Source organism: Oryza glaberrima, chromosome 7 (assembly GCF_000147395.1).
Source record: "Oryza glaberrima chromosome 7, OglaRS2, whole genome shotgun sequence".
Lineage (NCBI taxonomy): Eukaryota > Viridiplantae > Streptophyta > Magnoliopsida > Poales > Poaceae > Oryza > Oryza glaberrima.
Genome location: NC_068332.1, coordinates 15,369,416 through 15,389,047, shown reverse-complemented (window position 1 = coordinate 15,389,047; position 19,632 = coordinate 15,369,416). Strand labels below are relative to the sequence as shown.

Below are 19,632 nucleotides of genomic sequence, written 5' to 3'. Positions count from 1 at the left end.
ACTTTAACAAAAATGTTTGGTAAAAGCTATACATTTGTCGATAAATTTTCTCTTAAAAATTTGATAAATATAATATGTAACTATCATACAATTTGTATGTAATTTTCAAAATCCCATGATAAGATGTTAATTTTGCGAACTAGAGGTCATGATACCGAATCTCCTGACCCGTGTGCACGCTATGATTTTTTCCCAACTTGCATGAATCTTGAGGTAAATTAAACGGTTTAAAATTATGTGAAAATTACATACAAGTTACATTGAAGTTATGTAAGTTACAACTTAATTACACTATAATTAAATTGTATTTACATTTGACAATTTTTTGGAAGAAAAATTATCAACAAATATATACCAAAATCAAAATGTTTTCCATATTTTGAAAAAAAAAATGCTTCTAGGCTATCATCAGCCTATCATGTTGAATTCATGATCAGTTTGAAGAGAGAGGAGAGGAGAGAGAATGAAGATAGAACTGTTTTGAATGGAGAAATAAGAGGGGGAGAAAACAAAAGGGGAGTGAAGAGAAAGATGAAAGGGATAGACTACGCTCTCTGAGAAGGACATGGAAACGAAAAAATAAATTACTATAAAACATTAGAACGGTATATACTACTACCTCCGTCCCATATTACTTGTCTTTTTGAGTTTTTGATTGTCAATGTTTGATCATTCGTCTTATTCAAAAAAATTTTGGAATTATTATTAATTTTGTTTGTCAATTGCTTTATTATCAAAAGTACTTTACATATGACTTATCTTTTTTTATATTTGCACTAAGTTTTCAAATAAAACGAATGGTCAAACGTTGCAAATAAAAAGTAAAAAAAGTCACCTATTATGGGATGGAGGGAGTACATTTTAGTGAGTTGAACAAATTGTACTATTTGATAGGCATATAATGTGAATCAAATTAAAGAATTAAGATTCTATTTGATCTGATGCTGAAACAAGCCTTACCAACAATGTTTTCTTTTTTAAAAAAATGCGAAGAAGTGCCCAACCCATTCCATTGCAAACGAAAGTTATGTGCATTGGTTTGTATTAATTAATCAACCTCAAATAAAACAACACACCACACACCCTACCAGTATTTTTGAACAGATCAAACATACTGACTTATCTAATTTTTGACTTACTAACATGATAAGATATATCTTTTATAAGGTGGCAATGCACAGAGGCAATAAGGGTTGTTGGTGAAAGATGGTGGCATAGAGTGAAAGACCTAGTTAATCTAGTATTGAGGTTGGTAGGGGCTGGCTGGCGAAGAAGGAAAATTGGTGTGAGGGTGGACACGTACTGGCATTGTTTGGTGGTTGTTAAGCTTGTGGGCGTTGAGGGCACAACTACAAGGTGACATACGAGTTCTAGGAGAAAGCCCGATCTATAGTATTCTAGGATAGCAGTGGCAATGCCTTTGGATGCTGCAACTATTTTCAAGGTGGTGTCGAGGTGCCCTTCTTCGTATCCGATAGAAACTTTTGGATGAAATGATATCCAGATATCCTTGGATGGGCAATAATAATGTCTTCATCGTCGCAACTTTCTTGGTGTTGTCGGTTTGGAGGATACGTTTTTTGAGTGTGATATGATGTAGGCCGGCGATGATTGGTCTTGCATAGAGGTTGGTTCCTAAATTTGTGCTATGCTATCTCCTTTCTAGAGGTGTGGTCTTTTTCCCCCTTTCTTTATGGTTATAGTTTCTCAGGACTATATAGGCCTTGTTTGGATTCAGGAACTAAATTTTAGTCCTTGTCACATCGGATGTTTGAACACTAATTAGAAGTATTAAACGTAAACTAATGACAAACCCATTCTATAACACTAGACTAATTCGTGAGACAAATCTATTAAGCCTAATTAATCTATGATTAGCCTATGTGATGATTCAGTAAATATGTGCTAATTATAGATTAATTATGCTTAAAAAATTGTCTTGTTTATTAGCTCTCATTTATATAATTAGTTTTATTATTAGTATATGTTTAATACTTCTAATTAGTGTCTAAACATATAATAATTTAGTCATTAAATCTAAACACGACTTATAGGTAGTCTAATATTTTTTCATGCTACGAAGTACCTTGATTCCAAAGAGAAAGATGACTATAAAGTAGTAAATTCAAACATGTGCTTGAAACTTGCTTTTTCACAAGTTCATCCATTATCCCGAACTAGAATCTGCTCGAGCGAAAGCAATCTATCCTCCTAGAGTCAAACATGTCATAATCCCTGTCCTTCTCAGTTCGTATCCAAGAATGCGATGCCAATCTCCAGGACGAAGGGGAAGGCGAGGACGGATGATCCCGAGATGCCACCACCGTTGTCGCCGTGTTTACGAATATTATTACTTTGTCGGAAAAAAAAACAGTGAGACCCCGACAGAATAATTAACTATCTGCTACTTTTATGAGTGGTGTTAAGTTATTTACCACCAGACCATATGCTATAGATCCTATATGTAATAGACCGCGAGTGAAAAATAATTAATTACCATGGCGAGAAGTTAAATGTCCTAGCCCCGACGCAACACAATCACATAAAAAAAATTTCCAGGGGGTCTGGGTGTAAAAAGAAAAGGTGGAATTATGTGGGAGACGCAGGGGCGTGGATGCAAAAAGGTGGGTGCGTGTCCTCGAATCCAGCGCCGCGCTCGCAGCTTCCCTTCTCCCCGTCGCAGCGGGGGTGATGACTCAGCACCCCCATCCGCACCCCCCCAAATCTCCTCTCTCTCCTCTCCTCTCCTCTCCTCGCGTATAAAGCCGGCGGCCGCTTCTCCGGCAAGCTCCACCCCTCCATGACGCCTCGCTCCTCCGCCGCTGCCTCCGCTTCCGCCGCCGCCGCGGCACAGCGTCGGAAACCCTAGCCTGCGCGGGGGCGGCCGGAGGACAGGGAGGTTGTTTGTTTGTTTGTGTGTATCATACGGATACGGCGGCATGGCCAGCGGCGCCGAGTCGTGCGGCAGCCGCGGGGGGGAGTCGCCACCACCGCCGCGGACGCGGGGGGCGTCGGCGGGGGGCAGGCGGCGGAAGGCGGAGGCCTACCGCGAGGTTCTCCGCCGGATCCGCGGGGGCGGCGGCGCGCTCGACGACGACGAGCTCTGGGCCCACTTCCACAGCCTCCCCGCCAGGTTGATTTTATTTTACCTAGTATAATACCCTCTTCTTCTTCTCTCTCGCTCTCGCTCTCGCTCTCGCCGCCTCTGCTTGCTGCTTTGGGATTTCGACGCCTCGGGTTTCGTGCGCGATGAAGGGAGGAGCACTAGCTGCTACTGCGCGTGTGCTGTGGATTCTTTGGGGGGGTCCAGCGGATCGCACTGGAGGTCAGGAGCTGTGATCCATGGCCGCTACAGCTAAACATCATGTGTGGGTGTGTGTGTGGCTTGCCTATGCCCTCTTCCCTTTGCTGCTGTTGCTGTTGCTGGTGGTGGTGGTGAAAAGACTGCATCGGCGGTCGTGCCGTAGGTCGCCGTGGTCCACGCATGCTGCCACTCGCGGATCAGGGATTCAGAGGTCGGGGAGATACGCCCGCTGGCATTTCTCTATCTATCGATCTCTCTCTCTCCTCTTCGGTTCCAGCTCTTCTTGTTGTTTGTTTGATGGCCATCAGGCCAAGCTACCACCACCAGCACCTCCAGCAGGAGCAGTAGCAGGCTAGCAGCTAGCTCGGTCGTGTGGCAATCACTAGTACAAGCAGTACAACACCTCGTAGTACAAGTTGCTGCCTTTTTGCAACCACGTGAGGAGGACCATACTGTTTTCTTTCTTTTTTTTTCTCTCTCTGGATAAGAAGAGTAGAAGACTGAGCTATGCTTGTCGGCATACATGTTTGATATTAATTCCATCTCTCTCAAGAAAATGAAAAGATGTTTGATATTGACTGTTTATCAAAACAAGGCTTCTTTTTATTTTTTTCCCCTGTGAATAGTTATCCTTGTCCAGTATATGTTTGTTCTTTCGTAACAAGTATATTTTGAGCTAGCTTGCCTTTTATCATGCCAGAAATGTGCTGCTTTCTGCGTTCCTCGTAACGATTGGCACTGCTTTCTGGCGTGATATTACACCTTTCTCGTCTCTACTTCCTTTGGTCATTTTGTCTCTGTGTTCCATGTGTTAAATTCTGGGCTTGTCTTGCCACAGTACATAGCATTAGTCATTAGAGTAGAGCCTTAAACCAAGAAACTAAGCAAAGCTTGCTAGATAAAGTGCTGCAGCATTGCATACACATGCCTTTCCGAAGCCCTTAGCTTGAATAAGCGACATGCTGAGAACTTGCTACTTGCTAGCATTAGCTTGAATAAGCCATGCATGTCATTATGATCTAATTGCAGACATGCTTGGCTTCATGCATTGAACAGGTATGCTTTGGATGTGAATGTCGAGCGGGTTGATGATGTTCTACTGCACAAGAGGTTGCTTGACCAGGCCCGTGAACCAATGAATGGGCTGGTCTTCGATGTTCGTCGTTCGCAGGTGATTAATGCATAACATGACCTGTCTACCTCTTTTCTGAAACCGACTAGGCATCGCTTGATGACTGTCGCATGCTCGTATATTGGCTACTGTCTAGGATAAGTCCTCAACATTTTCATAGCCAAGTGCTGTTAGATACCACAGTACCATGTGACGTGTTGTGTAATACGATGTACCTTTTGTGCCATCCTTACAATAATCAGTTAATCACTATCCTGTAGAAGTGTAAATCACATATCCTAGATTTTGAAACTGCATTTGTTAACTGCTGGTTATTTTTATTTTATGTACAACAGCTGCTTTTGCTTTTCTAAAGCTTGTCTCACTGTTTCAATTTGTTCTGTTGGAAAGTTACTGAGCTATAACTTTGTTCCTGCAAGTCAGAGTAATAGAAAAGGACGATGATTACTATTTTTTTCTCCTCCTTTTTGTGCATTTATCTCTTTAATATTTTCATACGCCATAAATTTGTTACAGTTTGACTTAACACATATATAGAGATTATTATCGGATTATAATATGAGAAGCACAAACTTATGAACTGATTAATGGGATCTACTAGCCTATGTGTTTTGTTGAACATAGTTTGATATCTCATTAGAACATATTTCATATCAACTACGTGAATGTGCACCTTTTAGGCTGCTACTCTGGATAGAAGCACTGAAGTTGAGCAATCAACTTCCTTTAAGCATGAAGTACAAGATCCTCAGTGCTCATCGTTCACATCGAGAGACCAAAGGTGATTTTGATTCCAGCATTTTTTGTCATTGAGTTGAGTTACAAATTGTTTTGGATAGCATCACAACAGTACAGATTAGAGATGGCAATGGTGAATTCACCGTCGGGGGTCACCGCCGCGTCCCCGTCACCGCGGTGAAAAAATTTCACCGTCCCTGCCCCCGTCAACCACGACGGGGGTACATTTTCTCCAGCCCCGATCACCACGCGGTGATTTTTTCCCCGTGGTGACCCCGTATCAATTAGGGATTAGGGATCGTAGCCTGAGCTGACCTTGCATCGTCGCTGTCGTAGCTTACCGGGGGGCGGAGGCCGAAGCCATGGTCGGCCGTCGACGGATGGCGTGCTGGCGGTGGACGACGTGCGGGCGAGTGACGACGGAAGGCGCTGGCGGACGTCGATGGCGACAGCGGCTCTCGGTGACTACGGCTGCAGGCGCCGTGCCTAACTGCGCGTGGACGGAGGCTCCCGGCGACGGCGGCTCCCGGCGGTGCATCGACGGGCGCCCGCGCCACGCGAGAGAAGGCAGCGAGCGGCGGTGCGCCTGGCTCTCGGCGGATTGACGGTGCACGGTGGCGCGCCTGACTCCCGAGCTTCCCGGCGGACTAGCGGACGGCGGTGGTGGGCTGGTGGCTGCGTGCGGATCTGGAGGATTTGGTATTTTGGGTGGAGAATTTGAAGTTGACTGGTTGACTTAGGGTTAGAAGTTATATATGCCTGTTAAATGGGCTTTAGTATTATGGGCCAAAACATGTAAAAAGTCTAGAATTAGTCCTCTATACAGTAAAGTCGGGTCACCGCGGGGGGCGGGGACGGGGAATGGTTCACCGTCCCCGCCCCCGTCATCCCCGATGGTGAGAGTATTGTAACCATTTTATTCCCCATGGTGAATACATATTAAACATCCCCCTCACCTAATAGGTAAATTCACTGCGGGGAAACGGTGAACGGGGCCCCATTGCCATCTCTAGTACAGATGTTTATTGATGTGTCCTATTTCCCCTTTTGAAATATAATTTCGATATCCATTTGTCATGCTTCTGAGGAAAGTACACAAACAAACATATCTTGTATGATTACTTAAAAACTGTTGCATCTCGATGTCCTTATTGGGATTCTTCGCATTTAAGTAGCTTTTTGGTCGTACTGATCCTAGGGTCAGTATTTTCTGATATGTGATATCATTGCAGGTGTTTCCATGAAATTATATTTGCATGTGACGATAAGCCTAAGCTTCTTAGCCAGGTAAAGTAATAATTCTTATTTTGAGATGGAAAATATCTTTTCTTTAGTAGTAGCATATCAATTTGTGCTATTGGTATGTGAATTACATTTTTTATGTGACAATTTGTTATGGCCAATAAGGTTGAGCCTCAAATTGCTGAAAATTCTGCCCACGTAATGCCATTAATGCATGCAGTTGATGTTGTTGTGAACTTCAGGTTCTTAGCAATGAAATAGGTACTTGCATTTGTAGGCTACAGCCAACGTGTAGTCTGTTGATGTTACCTAGGTCCAGGATATACAGTTTCGTTCAGTCTAATATGCAGAATGACATGCAGGCACCACTAACATGCATTGGGTCCTATATCATGTTGCACATTTCTGATGTACTGATGTGTTTGGACGTTAAATATGCTGCTAGAGCGAGGTGAGCATGATTTTCTATGGACAACAGGATTAGTATGATTGTGAAGATCCTTGAAAAAGTAGAGTTCAGTCAGATACAATCATACATAAGTTGACAGGGAGATTGGATTATTATGAGTACATTATAGAAGGTCAACTATAGAAAGTTGTAACAGAGTGGTCCCTTTTGCGTTCATCTGTTAGTTGTGGTGGACTGGTGCTTTTATGTTGTGTGCTGCCATCTTTAGTGTTGGTAACAATATGTCTTCTCAATACTGATCTATTTGTCCACGTGCTAGTCAAAGTATGCTAAGCACTTCATAGAAATTAAAGTACCTGGTTATCCATAGGTTCTGCTCTGTAAGGACACTTAATTGGCAAACACATGTACACTCTGCATGAGAGTTCAGTATTTTCATGAGTGAAGGTAATATTAGGTGGGTTGAAAGTTCACTTGTACATTCTAAAGATAAACCCAAATAAGAAATTAAGTTTTATTGCACCTGAACTTATTTCCAGCTTAATTTGAAGACTTGCATGTTTTTATCTGCTTTTCCCCAACAATGCGTTCACATCATTTTAAACCCAAATAGCCAAATCTGTGGTTCAGCTGCTCACATTTTGCAGAATTCACAAAGCATATCCAGTTATATGTGGAGTTGTGTGTGTATCATGATATCACATTGCAGACTTTATGGTTTTATAAAATTGTGTTTTTTTTTTTGGGTTTGTTTTGCCTCAGTTCCGCAGTGTGAATCTGTTCATCTGTATCTGAAAGCATAACAGTAACAGTTTATTGTTCTGCAAATAATAATTATGAAACTTCATCAGCTTCAAGCAACACAAGGGAAGAATAAAAAAGGGCTGTTATGTTCAAAAGTTATATTCTTGATAAACTTGGTTCTGTTCGCTAGCTTCGCATGATTCTCAGTACTGATGTCATTATGCCCAAGTTATTTACTTAATTACTTTGTTTTGGGGACAATTTACAAAAGATCTGATTGTTTTTCATCCAGCTAACCGCTCTACTTGGGGAACTTGGCCTTAACATCCAAGAAGCACATGCATTTTCAACGAGTGATGGCTATTCTCTTGACATCTTTGTTGTCGATGGCTGGAGTCATGAGGTAACTTAATATTTATCAATTGTAGTTCCTGTAATGAAAAAAGGAACCATCTCTATTCTTGCTTGCCAGGTGTATATATTTCTTATTCATCTTGAATGTCAGGCCATTTAAACTGGTATTGTAATGCTCAACTACAATTTCTACCAATGTAAATAAATATTTAGTCAAGTAATATTGTATATTCTCAGGGTAAGATTGTGAATTAAATTCAGATAGTGCGTTACACTTACTTTTTTTCTAACCTAAAAGCTGTACAATAAATATCAGATACTTACAAAAGCCTAGAGCATACAAAAATTGTTAAATTTTAAAACAAGAAAATGTTCAGAAGTTTTATAAACCTTTATGGAAAGCCATAAAATTTCTGAAAACTGTACATATATATTTGAACAGTTGCAAATACAAAAATTAATATTATTTTCTTCGATATTTAAAATTTTTGAGATTCTAGTTAAATATCTGCGTGTTACAATGATCTTGCAATGAATATGTCGTAAATCCATTTTGATTTGATTTTTTAAACTAATTTGCACAACCACTGTATAGTTTATTTTAGTAATAGGAACTTGTATTATACTTTTAGCTCTATGTTCAAAGTTGCTAGTAGTCTATTCATTATACTGGATGTTTTTGGAACCACATTAAATTGTCACGTTATGCTATATACAGTATACTGTTAGCATTTTCTAAAATTAGCTGAAATGTTACTTGTATCTATCTTAATATAATGGTAATGCTATTTGAATATTAGCTTGTAAAGAAGGCATGCAAATTTGAGTGTTGCTACCAATTGAGCAACTGTAGTTCAAGCTAACCTAAAAATTTCTTCCATTCCATTGTTCTAATGCTCTTGTTACCCTTTTGAAATATATGCCACCACCAGGTATCTATGTTGTAGTTATTGTTTGACAGCATGCTAATGGCACGAAGGAAGCAAAATAAAGTTGGCATACTCAGTTACATGTAATGCTTTGGGCCCTCTAGTGTACTATAGCAAATCAAGTTTATCATATTTATCATAATTGTTTATAGAGAAAATGGGCCCATCTGTGTCTATGAAATGTGGGTCCAGTGTCATTATAGTAAAGGTTAATGTTTGCAGTGTCATAATTGCAAATCCCCCATAATAAATGACTCATACTGTAGCAAAGATGCAACTATTGCAGCCACTTAAATACTAACAAAAATATATGAGCCTATGTTTGCAAATTATGTTATATTTTTCATACTTGCTTCTTAAAATGACCAGGTCGATGTTCTACGAGATGCATTAAGGAGAGGAGTTGAAAAGATAAAGGTAACAAGATCAAAGAATGCTTTTCCTCTAATTTGGTCTGAGCTGTTTTGCCTACAGAGCACCACCAGTGATTAAGATCTTGTTCTCGGTTGTTACTTTTGTTCAGCAATTATATTGGTTCAACAAATAACACCCTAGACTCTTCGGTAAACTGAATTAGCATGGACCCATATAATTGGCGTACACCAGTGTAACTGTTATAATAATTAGTATACTTTAGGGGGTGAAAATTAAATGGTTCTGAGTTCAGGATGAAAATTGGACTTTGGAATGTAGGTCGATGGCTGTAGATTTTTTTTACTTTAAATAACCATGAGGACCAATCTGCAAACGAACAATAAAATAACCCCTGGTCATGTTATGTGCACTTTAGTATTTAAAGTCCATTTCTGTGTGCATTTGCGTCTTCTAAGTTCTTTTTAAATATTAATGCAGTACAAAGCATGGCCATTGGTTCAGTCCATGCCTACTAGGACAGGTCACGAGCTAATGGAGGATTCTCCTCCAGCTGATTTTGTCCAGATTCCAGCTGATGCAACTGATGTTTGGGAAGTTGATCCAAGGCTTCTAAAATTTGAACGAAAATTAGCATCTGGATCATTTGGTGATCTGTACGTTCTATAATCTTAATTAACAACTCCACTTTTCATGTAACTAAATTATAGCTGTGTTAATCACCAGATACCATGGGACATACTGTAGTCAAGATGTAGCAATCAAAGTACTCAAGCCTGAGCGGGTCAGCGTTGATATGCTGCGTGAATTTGCACAGGAAGTATATATAATGAAGTGAGTGATGAGCTTTGCTTATGCTGAATCTTGTCTGTTAGTTTATTTTAAGCCGCATTTTAATTTCAAAAAGTTTTCCAAGAAAAACTTTTCTGTAGGGTATGAAGATTAAACTTTGACCTTTAATTTCTTGTAGAACATATTCTTAGCAGCTATAAAACTAATATTATGTTAAAGTACTTTCAAATATGAATCTAGTACGTATGATTTTAGTACACTGAATGTACTGGTAATTTGACTAATTGCTTGTCGAAATCAACAAAGTTTGATCTTAATGAAATTAAAATATGCCTTATAGATGTCATGGAGGGAGTAATAAACTTTGGTCATGAAATACATCTGTAAGACATTCATTTTACTGATGATAAAAACTGCACTCTCGAGAATAATAAATATGTTAAAGTAGTTCCATGGTTATGTTCTTAGGAAATGAATAATTCTTTTCATAGTTCATTATGCACATTTTAGGTTTACTAACCGGGGACAATATTATTGTTAGGTACTTAGCCAAAACTTTTCAAATTTAGAGGATTATTACTGGAATAGTCTTAAGACACAATGAATACACTCGATTTTTGTTTTTTCAAATTGATAAGACTTGCCACCTTTCTACTTGATGTATTTCTTTACTTAATCCTATTTTCGCAGAAAGGTTCGTCACAAGAATGTTGTGCAATTTATTGGTGCATGCACCAGACCACCTATTTTGTGTATAGTTACAGGTATACAGGTCTAATGTGTAATAGTACTTGTGCAGAATAGGCCTTAAAGTGGAAACTTTTCTGTTTAAATTGTTCAATATTTCTACCGTGAATCATGATTAATGTAAGTTATTTAGTTCTATTCTATTTCATTCCCAGAGTTCATGCGTGGAGGAAGTATTTTCGACTTTCTTTACAATTTTAGAGGAACTTTTCAGCTCCCTGATGTGTTAAGAATTGCCTCTGATGTATCCAAGGGGATGAACTACCTGCATCAAATTAACATTGTCCACAGGGACTTAAAGACTGCTAATCTTCTTATGGATGACCAGGTACTTTGACTGCCCATCTTGTTTTCTTGTCCTGTTTTGCAACATACGTGCCAACTACAGTCCCCACATCTTGATATAATTGATCACTTGAATCTTAGGCTTGTAGCATAAGCTATTATTTCTGATACCCTGATCCTGTTGAGATACTTTTAAATAAGATCGAAGATGGTCAAACTCAGTATCTGTTGTTTCTTATATGTTTGCAAAGAGGCCACTTGCCCATTTGTCTTTTTTTTGTTTTTCCTTCTTCCTGCCCCTTGCTGTTGACTAGTGCCACAACTGAGCCACTATACTGCTAACACAGGGACGTACATACTGGACTTAGGGCAACGCCTGTAAGTAAAGATTGAGTCAAGCTGCATAATTGATTAGTGATTATCTTGAATCTGTAATGTCTAATGTGACACTTCTTGTTGGGCATGAATTAGCATGCATCTATGCTTTAATAAAGAAGAGGTATTTAATTCCCCTCATAATTTGCAGGTTGTCAAGGTTGCAGACTTTGGAGTAGCCAGAGTTAAAGACCAGTCAGGAGTTATGACTGCAGAAACAGGAACCTATAGATGGATGGCTCCTGAGGTTACCTTTTGTCATTTTCTTTGAAGAATCTTTGTGAATTTTCATTTCATTGCTTGTAGTTTATCACAAATCGGTGAGCTATATACTGAACGCGAGGACTGCAGAATCCCTTCTGCAATCTGCTTGCTCACACTACCGAGAGGTTTTTGAACGTTTTGGTTCAAGTGGCAAAGTCATTGGGGGCTTATCATATATAATTAGATTGAAAGAGCAATGACTAACCTACTCTGTTCTCTGGGGTACTTTTATGCTAGCACATAACCCTAACCTAAGCCTTTTGTGATCAATCCCTTCCCACTGCTACTTTGCTTGTTGTACAACAAGACAGACTCCTATAATGTGCTTGAATATAGCTTGTTTACTGACTGCACCATGTGTTGCTGTTCGATGTTGTGTTTTTAAGGATAGTAGAATCAAATCCTCATACTATCAGAAGTACGAAAAATTCTAAGAGACTTTTGTGGGTTTGCACCCCTGGAACTTTTAAAAGAGACTTTTGTTAGAGTAACTAGTGCATTGCCTATTGAAAAGAAACTAGATTGGCAGTTCGCACATAACCTATGTTCAGAAATATATCATTAATTTTGCAATTGAAAATATTATCATAAAGTAGCAAATTTGTAACTTACTGATATATACATATAACAATAGAGGTCTGTGTTGCATGTTGGAGACTTGGAAAAAGTTTCTTAAGATATTGGGATGAGAAGTCCGTTAATTTGATGGCACATATATCTTCTTAAAGCTGTACATACATGTGTCATCTTCATTATGCAGTTTACATTTTGCCTCTTAATCTCTTACGGAGCAACTCCTTGTTATTGTTGTTGTTTTTGAGATATGTTTTAATAGAAATCATTGCAGGTCATCGAGCACTTGCCCTACGATCAGAGAGCAGATGTTTTCAGTTTCGGGATAGTTATTTGGGAGCTGCTGACTGGAAAGGTTCTGTTACACATGCCAAGCGGTTATGTTTAGATTCTCTGCACTTGACATCTGTGCTGAACTTTTGCTTTTCTGTTTTCTGCTACTTTTTTCTCAGCTTCCTTATGAAGATATGACGCCTCTTCAAGCAGCCGTTGCCGTTGTCCAAAAGGTACGAGATAACAAACCTTACTTTTGCCATCTTATAGTTCTCCCAAGAAAGAAACTGTGCTGAGTTGGGACCTGGCAACTAAATATGCACTCTGCAATACACGAGTCACTAATTGCTGTAAGTTTAGAGAAGAGGAATCTGGGGATTGAACAGTTGATTCATTGAAGGCCCAAAGGAAGCATATATACATATATATACACACACAGTAGATGAGAAATGATCCTTGATATTGCACTTTCATGTTTGCAGGATCTGAGACCTATCATTCCTGCTGATACTCATCCTATGCTTGCTGGTCTACTTCAGAAATGCTGGCAGAAAGATCCAGCTCTAAGACCAACTTTTTCAGAGATTCTTGATATACTAAATTCTATAAAGGAGGTTTGTATATTTGATGGGATGTCTATAAAATTTCTCAGTTCGATTTGTGTTTTCCTTTCATTTGATTTTTTTTTTTCATTTTGTGCAATCAGCAGGCTGTTCGAAGTTCTGGACATCAGAAGAGACACTCAGGTCGATCTTATTCCAGGCAGAGACGAAGCGGTTGATGCAGCAATTTTCCTTTTTTTTTTAAAAAAAAAAATCTTGTTTCGGTTTAGTTTCTGAAATGCGGCAGGTTTTGTTTAGCGTTCCACACCCTCCCTTTTGTTATGGTCATTTCCACGGCGAGCAATTTTTACTTGGTTGTATCTCAGCGGTAACGCTGGAATATAATCTAGTGAGTTTCTTGTATTTTTTTTTTTCATGTCGTGAGCTGGTGTAAACGATTGTTGATTATAATCCTTTCAGTTCAACCACGAGATGTCATGACTTCTTTTTTTTTAAAATCATCCTTTTAACTCTCTCAGGTCTTTTGATGTGTGACTTTGACCATAATTTTGTATTAGGATAAATCTGATAAGTTTAAGAGATAATAATATTTATCAAGGCAAGCCTATAGTTTTCTTTAAAAAAAAGAGGCAAACCTATAGCATTTTTACGTCTTGAAATTAAGTATTTTATTAAAAGTTATTGATGATTAAAGTTTCGAAGGTTTGTTTCCAGAACGTTAAGAGGAGAGGTCTTATGAACCTTCTTTTCGAGAACGAAACCACGTATGTCTAACAAATGGCATACCAAAAAGGGAAAAGAAAAAAGGTAGGAAGAGTGGCTTTTTCTGATGGTACAAAAAGTCCAAATCGATTCAAGTGCCTGTTTCAAATATCAAATTCAAATGCTGCGTTTGTTCATTCGTGAGGTCCATGCTCCACCTGTTTGTAATCTTGTTTAGGAATAAGCTGTCGTCCCTTAACTTAGTTTGATTGACATTTCTAATTTCAAATATCAGAAATCTTCAACTCTAAACTATACAAAATCGTACAATTAGGATCCCATGGTAGTATAGCCCCCATTTCCCCCTATTTTTGTTTACGTGGCAGATATCTGAGCCCACATGTCAGCATGCTGAGTCACCCATGCCGTTTCAACATGCTCTCGTTGGCTGTTTGGCAGGATGTCCTCCTACGCCTGCAACGCGTCCACCGACATCGATTGATAGAGACACCGACGCTGCGATGATGGTGTGCATGAACTGCATCTCCCTTAGCTCATCAAGGTCAAATCAAATCATTCACATCGTAACGAGCGGGCTAAAGCCGGATTGCACCATTCACGCCGTAACGAGAGGGCTAGTGCTGGGCCGTCACTCTACCTCTAGGGCCATCACCACTACACTCAAGGCCACGCCGCCACATGCATCCAAGCCGCCTAAGCCGGCGTGCCATTGTTGCGCCTTGAGGGCGGGCCACTGCTACGCGTTGGGCCCGCCCAGACGCGACTGTGCCTCAATGCTATCCGATTCTACGTGTCGGGGCCAACCAACCGATGCGCTGTTGCTCCACCTAAAGGCTGCATCGTGGCTCGACCATGAAGCTGGGGCTGCCCAGCCACCACTCCGGCTTGAGATGGCGAACTTGGCGCTAGCGGTGGAGTCATCATCAAGCTCTATGCAAACGCTGCTGCCGTCAGGAGCTAGCAAACAGGCAACGAGAGAGCTCACTCCGTTGACATGGCATTGGTGACAACATGCTGATAAGTGGGCCCAAATATCTACCACGTAAGTGAAAACAAGGAAAAATATGATCTATACTGCTATGGACCTAAGGTGCATGGTTTTATACAGTTTAGGGGTATAGACTTCTGGTATTTGGGAGTATGGATGTCGATCAAACTCGACATAAAGTTGAGGGTTGGCCGGTGGACTTATCCCTCCTGTTTACACCACCGTGTTGTTGTGACCCATGGTCAGCCCGGCCCAATAAACACACGAAGGCCCAATAGCCCAAACAATCTAAAACCCTAGAAATCCAATATACAAAGGTAGTGTGCTCCTGCCTCCGCGTGGTTTCCATCCCCGCGCAGCGCCGCCCCTCTCCGCTGCCGGCCTCCGCTCCTCCTCCGGCGCCGTCGCCGTCCCATCGGCCTCCGCTTGCCGCCCGCTCCGCGCTTTTCACCCCGGCCGGCAGGTGAGCATCGGTTTCCCTCTCCCCGTTTTCCCCCCATGGTTTGGGTTTCTCCGAGGCAAGGGGAACCGCGTGCGTGTTTGTTCTTGCCGTTCGGAGTCGCCGTTGATGCCGCCGCGAGTATATAGACATAATCACTGAGATGCATGTAATGAAGTATCTGGAGCGAGCGAATGGATAAACCCTAATCTCTCCCGGCTCCTCCTTTGAAGGAGTGAAGAAAAACTAGACTGTTATTATCATTCAATTGTGACTATCATTTTCTTAGCTTCGTGCTGCATGATTGTTTTGATTGACTTATCTGTATGTATTGCATTCTGTGGTGCCTATCATTTATGGGATTGTGCTGATTGATTTATCAATCCTGCAGTGACAATGGCAAGGCTTGCAGCTGAAGACCCATTGGTTCGCGATGAAGCCATATTGGATGATGATGATGATGATGATGTTGATACCGACGAGGAAGAGTCCGAGTCGGAAGATGATTCAGGGGAGGAATTCCATGCCGAGCCTTCCAAGAAAGCTGTCTACAACAAGGAGGGGATCCTGGAGAAGCTCGAGGACATTGCGTGGCCGGAGAATGTGGACTGGAGGCACAAGCTCACTATCGAACATGACCAGGGGGAGAAAGTCGATGTGAACGACGATCTTGCTCGTGAGCTTGCGTTCTACACGCAGGCTTTGGATGGTACGAGGCAGGCCTTTGAGAAGTTGCAGTCTATGAAGGTCCGGTTTCTCAGGCCGGCTGATTACTATGCTGAGATGGTTAAGACCGACGCTCACATGCACAAGATCAAGGGGAGGCTCTTGTCTGAGAAGAAAAAGATTGAGGAGGCTGAGGAGAGGAAGAAGGCGAGAGAGGCCAAGAAGAGGGCGAAGGAGGTGCAGGCACAGAAAGAAAAGGAGAGGGCCAAGCAGAAGAAAGAACAGATTGAGTCCGTCAAGAAGTGGAGGAAGCAGAGGCAGCAAGGGGGCTTTGCCAAGGGAAATGATGATGGGCCAGATCTGAATTTTGAAGGTGACGAAGGGTTCAAGCAATCAAAGAAAAAGAGGCCTGGTGTTTCTCCTGGTGATAGGTCTGGTGGTCTTGCTAAGAAGGGTAAACAGGGAAAGAACAGGAAATCAAGGGATTCCAAGTTTGGGCATGGTGGTCGGAAAGGGCTGAAGAAGCAAAACACTGCGGAGACGACAAATGACTTCAGAGGATTCAACCAGATGGACAAGTCACAAAACAAGAGGAGAAAAATGGGTTGACGCGATATTGTAAGAATCTGCGTCTGCTTCCTTGAGCCGTATTACTAGTTGTTTTTGGTAACTTTATTTTACTGCAGTACATCGTTGCTAGATGCGAACGTTAGTTGAGATAGATTGTAGGAGGCAGTTAAAACAAAAGACCATTTTATGTTTTAACTATGCTGTTCTCCACAAGATATTTGCATGTATCTGGTGATGGCCCTTTTTCGTTGTGTGATGTGGAAGAATCAATCTTACCCTGGAATTATCCTAAGAGTGTCTTAAGGATGCTTGGTGCACTTCCTGTTTTGATATGTTATCTTTCTGACCGTTATTTTATATTGATGCAACAAAACTGAAAAGTAAACAACACTTTCCTATTGTGTTGTAAATTTGTTTATTGGTGAGTCAAGTCTCCCTCTCTTCTATCTTAGATTATACTCCAATCAGCATAACTCATTTGGTTACCTTGTTTCTTTCCCTGTAGTTTCTAGTGAATGATATCATTTGTGAGTTTCCTCACTGCATTAGTTGTGATGGAATTTCAGAAAGAGCTTGCTTTTGTTCTGCATTTGATTGTGATGCTTCCTTGCTCTTCATGGTGGATGTGCATGTCCATGTGGAGTGGATACCATTTCCCATTAAGATCGTGAATATGGTAGTAGTACTTTTGCATTATAGCTACAGTGTCCTTTTGGTCTTTACCTCGATTAGCTTGGAATGAGCTATACTGATAGTGATTTGATGCATGGAAGCCCATGCTTATGTTGCTTCTTTGCTGGTGATGGTTGTCTATGATTTGAAAGCAATTGCCTACTACATGTTACAACATATCCTCTGAAAATATCTGCTAGTATTATATAACCTCTTGCAGCTGCACTAGTGCGTTAAGAAGCTGCTACTATAATTCTTGTGATGTGTTTTTTTCTTGTATATTATCTGTCCGATCATGTTGATAGAAATTTTTACGCGAACTAGCAAAGTGCCCATGCTTTGCTACGCAGCCGAACAGACCTTATAGGTAAAAGAAAATATACAATAATATGTCATAGATAAAAAATATTTCTTATTAGTATTGCTTGTTTACTTATTTAAATACATGGTATTTATTTGATTCAAACAAATATTAGAGTATTGCATAATATCAAAAAAATATTAGGGACTAATTTGTAAAAAGTGCTAAGTAGTGGTGGTGGCAGGACCATCACCACTAGTGGCTTTTATAGTAGTATAGATTATGAAGTGGGGGAATGTTTTGATAGTCCTTAACCGTACATTTGAGGTGGAGGAAATTTCTATCCTATGTCATCTCAGTCTATTTGTTTGTATCCAAGTCTGTCACTTATATGTGATGAAGACTAGATTGCATCATGCATGCCATGGCTTGTTATTCTTATGATACAGCTACTTCTTTGCATGCTTTAAACCTATTTTCTCATGAGTAAACCTGTAAGTGTTTAATAGAAATGCCAGTATCCACTATCCAGTCATCGATCACCTGTTTTAACAGTGAGTGAAACTATTTTACTAACCTTAACGGTGAGTAGTTTTGAAGTCAGGAGATAAGGATGATATATGTGGCGTATCTGTTATATATTTTCCATCTTGAGTGTTTGCTTATTCAGTAGAGTGTTTTTTCATTAGAGTTTGAGTCGATGCTCCTGGAATCATGGTTAATTGTTATCAAGCATTGGGAGGGTGACTTGCCTAAAGTCCTATATGTAGAATTGGGAGTCGATTTATTATTCTAGAGGATGCTTTATTCTACTCTCCATTTTAAATATACGGTGTATTTTTGTTTATTAGGAGTAGGACAGGACTTTTACCAATAATTATTTTATTAATAATAATTTTTATGAAGCAAAATTGATGCTATTAGATTTGTCTCCAAAAGTATTTTTGTATGAATATATATTTATATCGCATAAATGATATTTTAGGGGAGTAATTGTTAGTCAAATTCTTTTCCTAACAAAATAAGAACAACCTATATTTTGAAATAGGGCAAGTATAATTTTGGCGAGTAATCTGGTGGCACTGTGCATTAGATAACTTGCCACTTGCCTGGATGCACACTTGGCAATTATTATTTTTTGGTCACGCCAACTTCTTTAAGGATCCGACCAAACAAATAATTGAGCTCCCTGTGCCTTGTCCACATAGACTTCAAAATTTTTTCTGGCTTTTTTCATCAAGTTCCAACAGTGCACCTGATCCATTATAATCTTCTTGATTTATGAGCAAGGAAAAGATTGCTATTGTTATTGTTATACATGCTTTCTGGCAAGAACTATGAAGTGTGTTTGGTTGCATATGTTAGACCCATTTGTCAGTTAATGCTGGGAGAAATTCCCTTTGACAGATTCCTTTCACTTCAAGTCTTCAACAGTCTACACTCTACAGAACTATGCGCACTGGTAAAGTATACTCTCAAATAAATTGTAGGTTGTAACGGGACATAATCTAATACAGCGAATTCGAACCGGTCAAACCAACCTAGATTATGGGACATAATCTAATCTAATACACAATGAATCTGACAGCCTACTATTTTGGGACCAAGAGTATAAATCTGTTCCATATCAAGAATCAGTTATAGAACAGTAATGCTATGTTGTGTTCCAGGCGTTTTGCTTTGACATGCACGTTCACATAATAAAACTGAAACTAATGAACTGGTTCTCGCATATATTTTCGTTCCACATTGCGTTAGTATACTATATGGTTCAAAGTTCTGTGCCTTGGTCTCGATCATTCTGTTTGGTTTGATTGTCTACTATGTATTTCACTGATATCTGAAGGTAACTCAATGCTGATACATCTCCACACCGTCAATAGTCTAGTATTTGCATGGAATTTGTTCTATTTCTGATGATCAGGTGGGGAAGTTTAGATTCTTTTGTTTGAACAAAGGAATATAACTTCTGATGAACTGGCCTATGCATTAACTAAAAATACACCCAACCATTTATATTTGTATACGCCAGGATTTATACTTTGATGAATAGAGTCATGCATTCACGACTATACCATACTTATACCATATTTATGAAGGTCTAAGGGTAATTGATCACTTGATCCGATTCTATGTACGTAGTACGATTTATTTGGTACGAGAAACAGAGTGAGTTC

At 40.1% G+C, this 19,632-nt stretch overlaps 2 protein-coding genes across 2 annotated transcripts; both read left to right on the top strand.

The window, feature by feature from the left end:
• Positions 1-2,702: 2,702 nt before the first annotated feature.
• On the top strand, positions 2,703-13,560 carry LOC127779135 (serine/threonine-protein kinase STY17-like). Its single transcript, XM_052305833.1, has 15 exons — positions 2,703-3,133; positions 4,361-4,475; positions 5,117-5,217; positions 6,407-6,461; positions 7,862-7,972; positions 9,222-9,269; positions 9,705-9,880; positions 9,951-10,058; positions 10,707-10,780; positions 10,919-11,091; positions 11,575-11,670; positions 12,535-12,615; positions 12,713-12,766; positions 13,016-13,147; positions 13,243-13,560. Exons 1-15 carry the CDS (start codon positions 2,940-2,942, stop codon positions 13,312-13,314), a joined length of 1,590 nt encoding a protein of 529 aa, XP_052161793.1. The 5' UTR covers positions 2,703-2,939; the 3' UTR covers positions 13,315-13,560.
• A 1,565-nt stretch (positions 13,561-15,125) lies between these two features.
• On the top strand, positions 15,126-16,799 carry LOC127780950 (probable rRNA-processing protein EBP2 homolog). The gene is made up of 2 exons (XM_052307944.1): positions 15,126-15,270; positions 15,638-16,799. Exon 2 carries the CDS (start codon positions 15,643-15,645, stop codon positions 16,519-16,521), a length of 879 nt encoding a protein of 292 aa, XP_052163904.1. The 5' UTR covers positions 15,126-15,270; positions 15,638-15,642; the 3' UTR covers positions 16,522-16,799.
• The last annotated feature ends 2,833 nt before the right edge of the window (positions 16,800-19,632 follow it).

Coding starts and splice junctions, on each gene's coding strand:
- LOC127779135 (XM_052305833.1), top strand. CDS start 2,940: ATGGCCAGCGGCGCCGAGTCGTGCGGCAGCCGCGGGGGGGAGTCGCCA. Junction 7,973..9,221: donor TCGATGGCTGGAGTCATGAG/GTAACTTAATAT, acceptor TAAAATGACCAG/GTCGATGTTCTACGAGATGC. Junction 9,881..9,950: donor TCTGGATCATTTGGTGATCT/GTACGTTCTATA, acceptor GTTAATCACCAG/ATACCATGGGACATACTGTA.
- LOC127780950 (XM_052307944.1), top strand. CDS start 15,643: ATGGCAAGGCTTGCAGCTGAAGACCCATTGGTTCGCGATGAAGCCATA.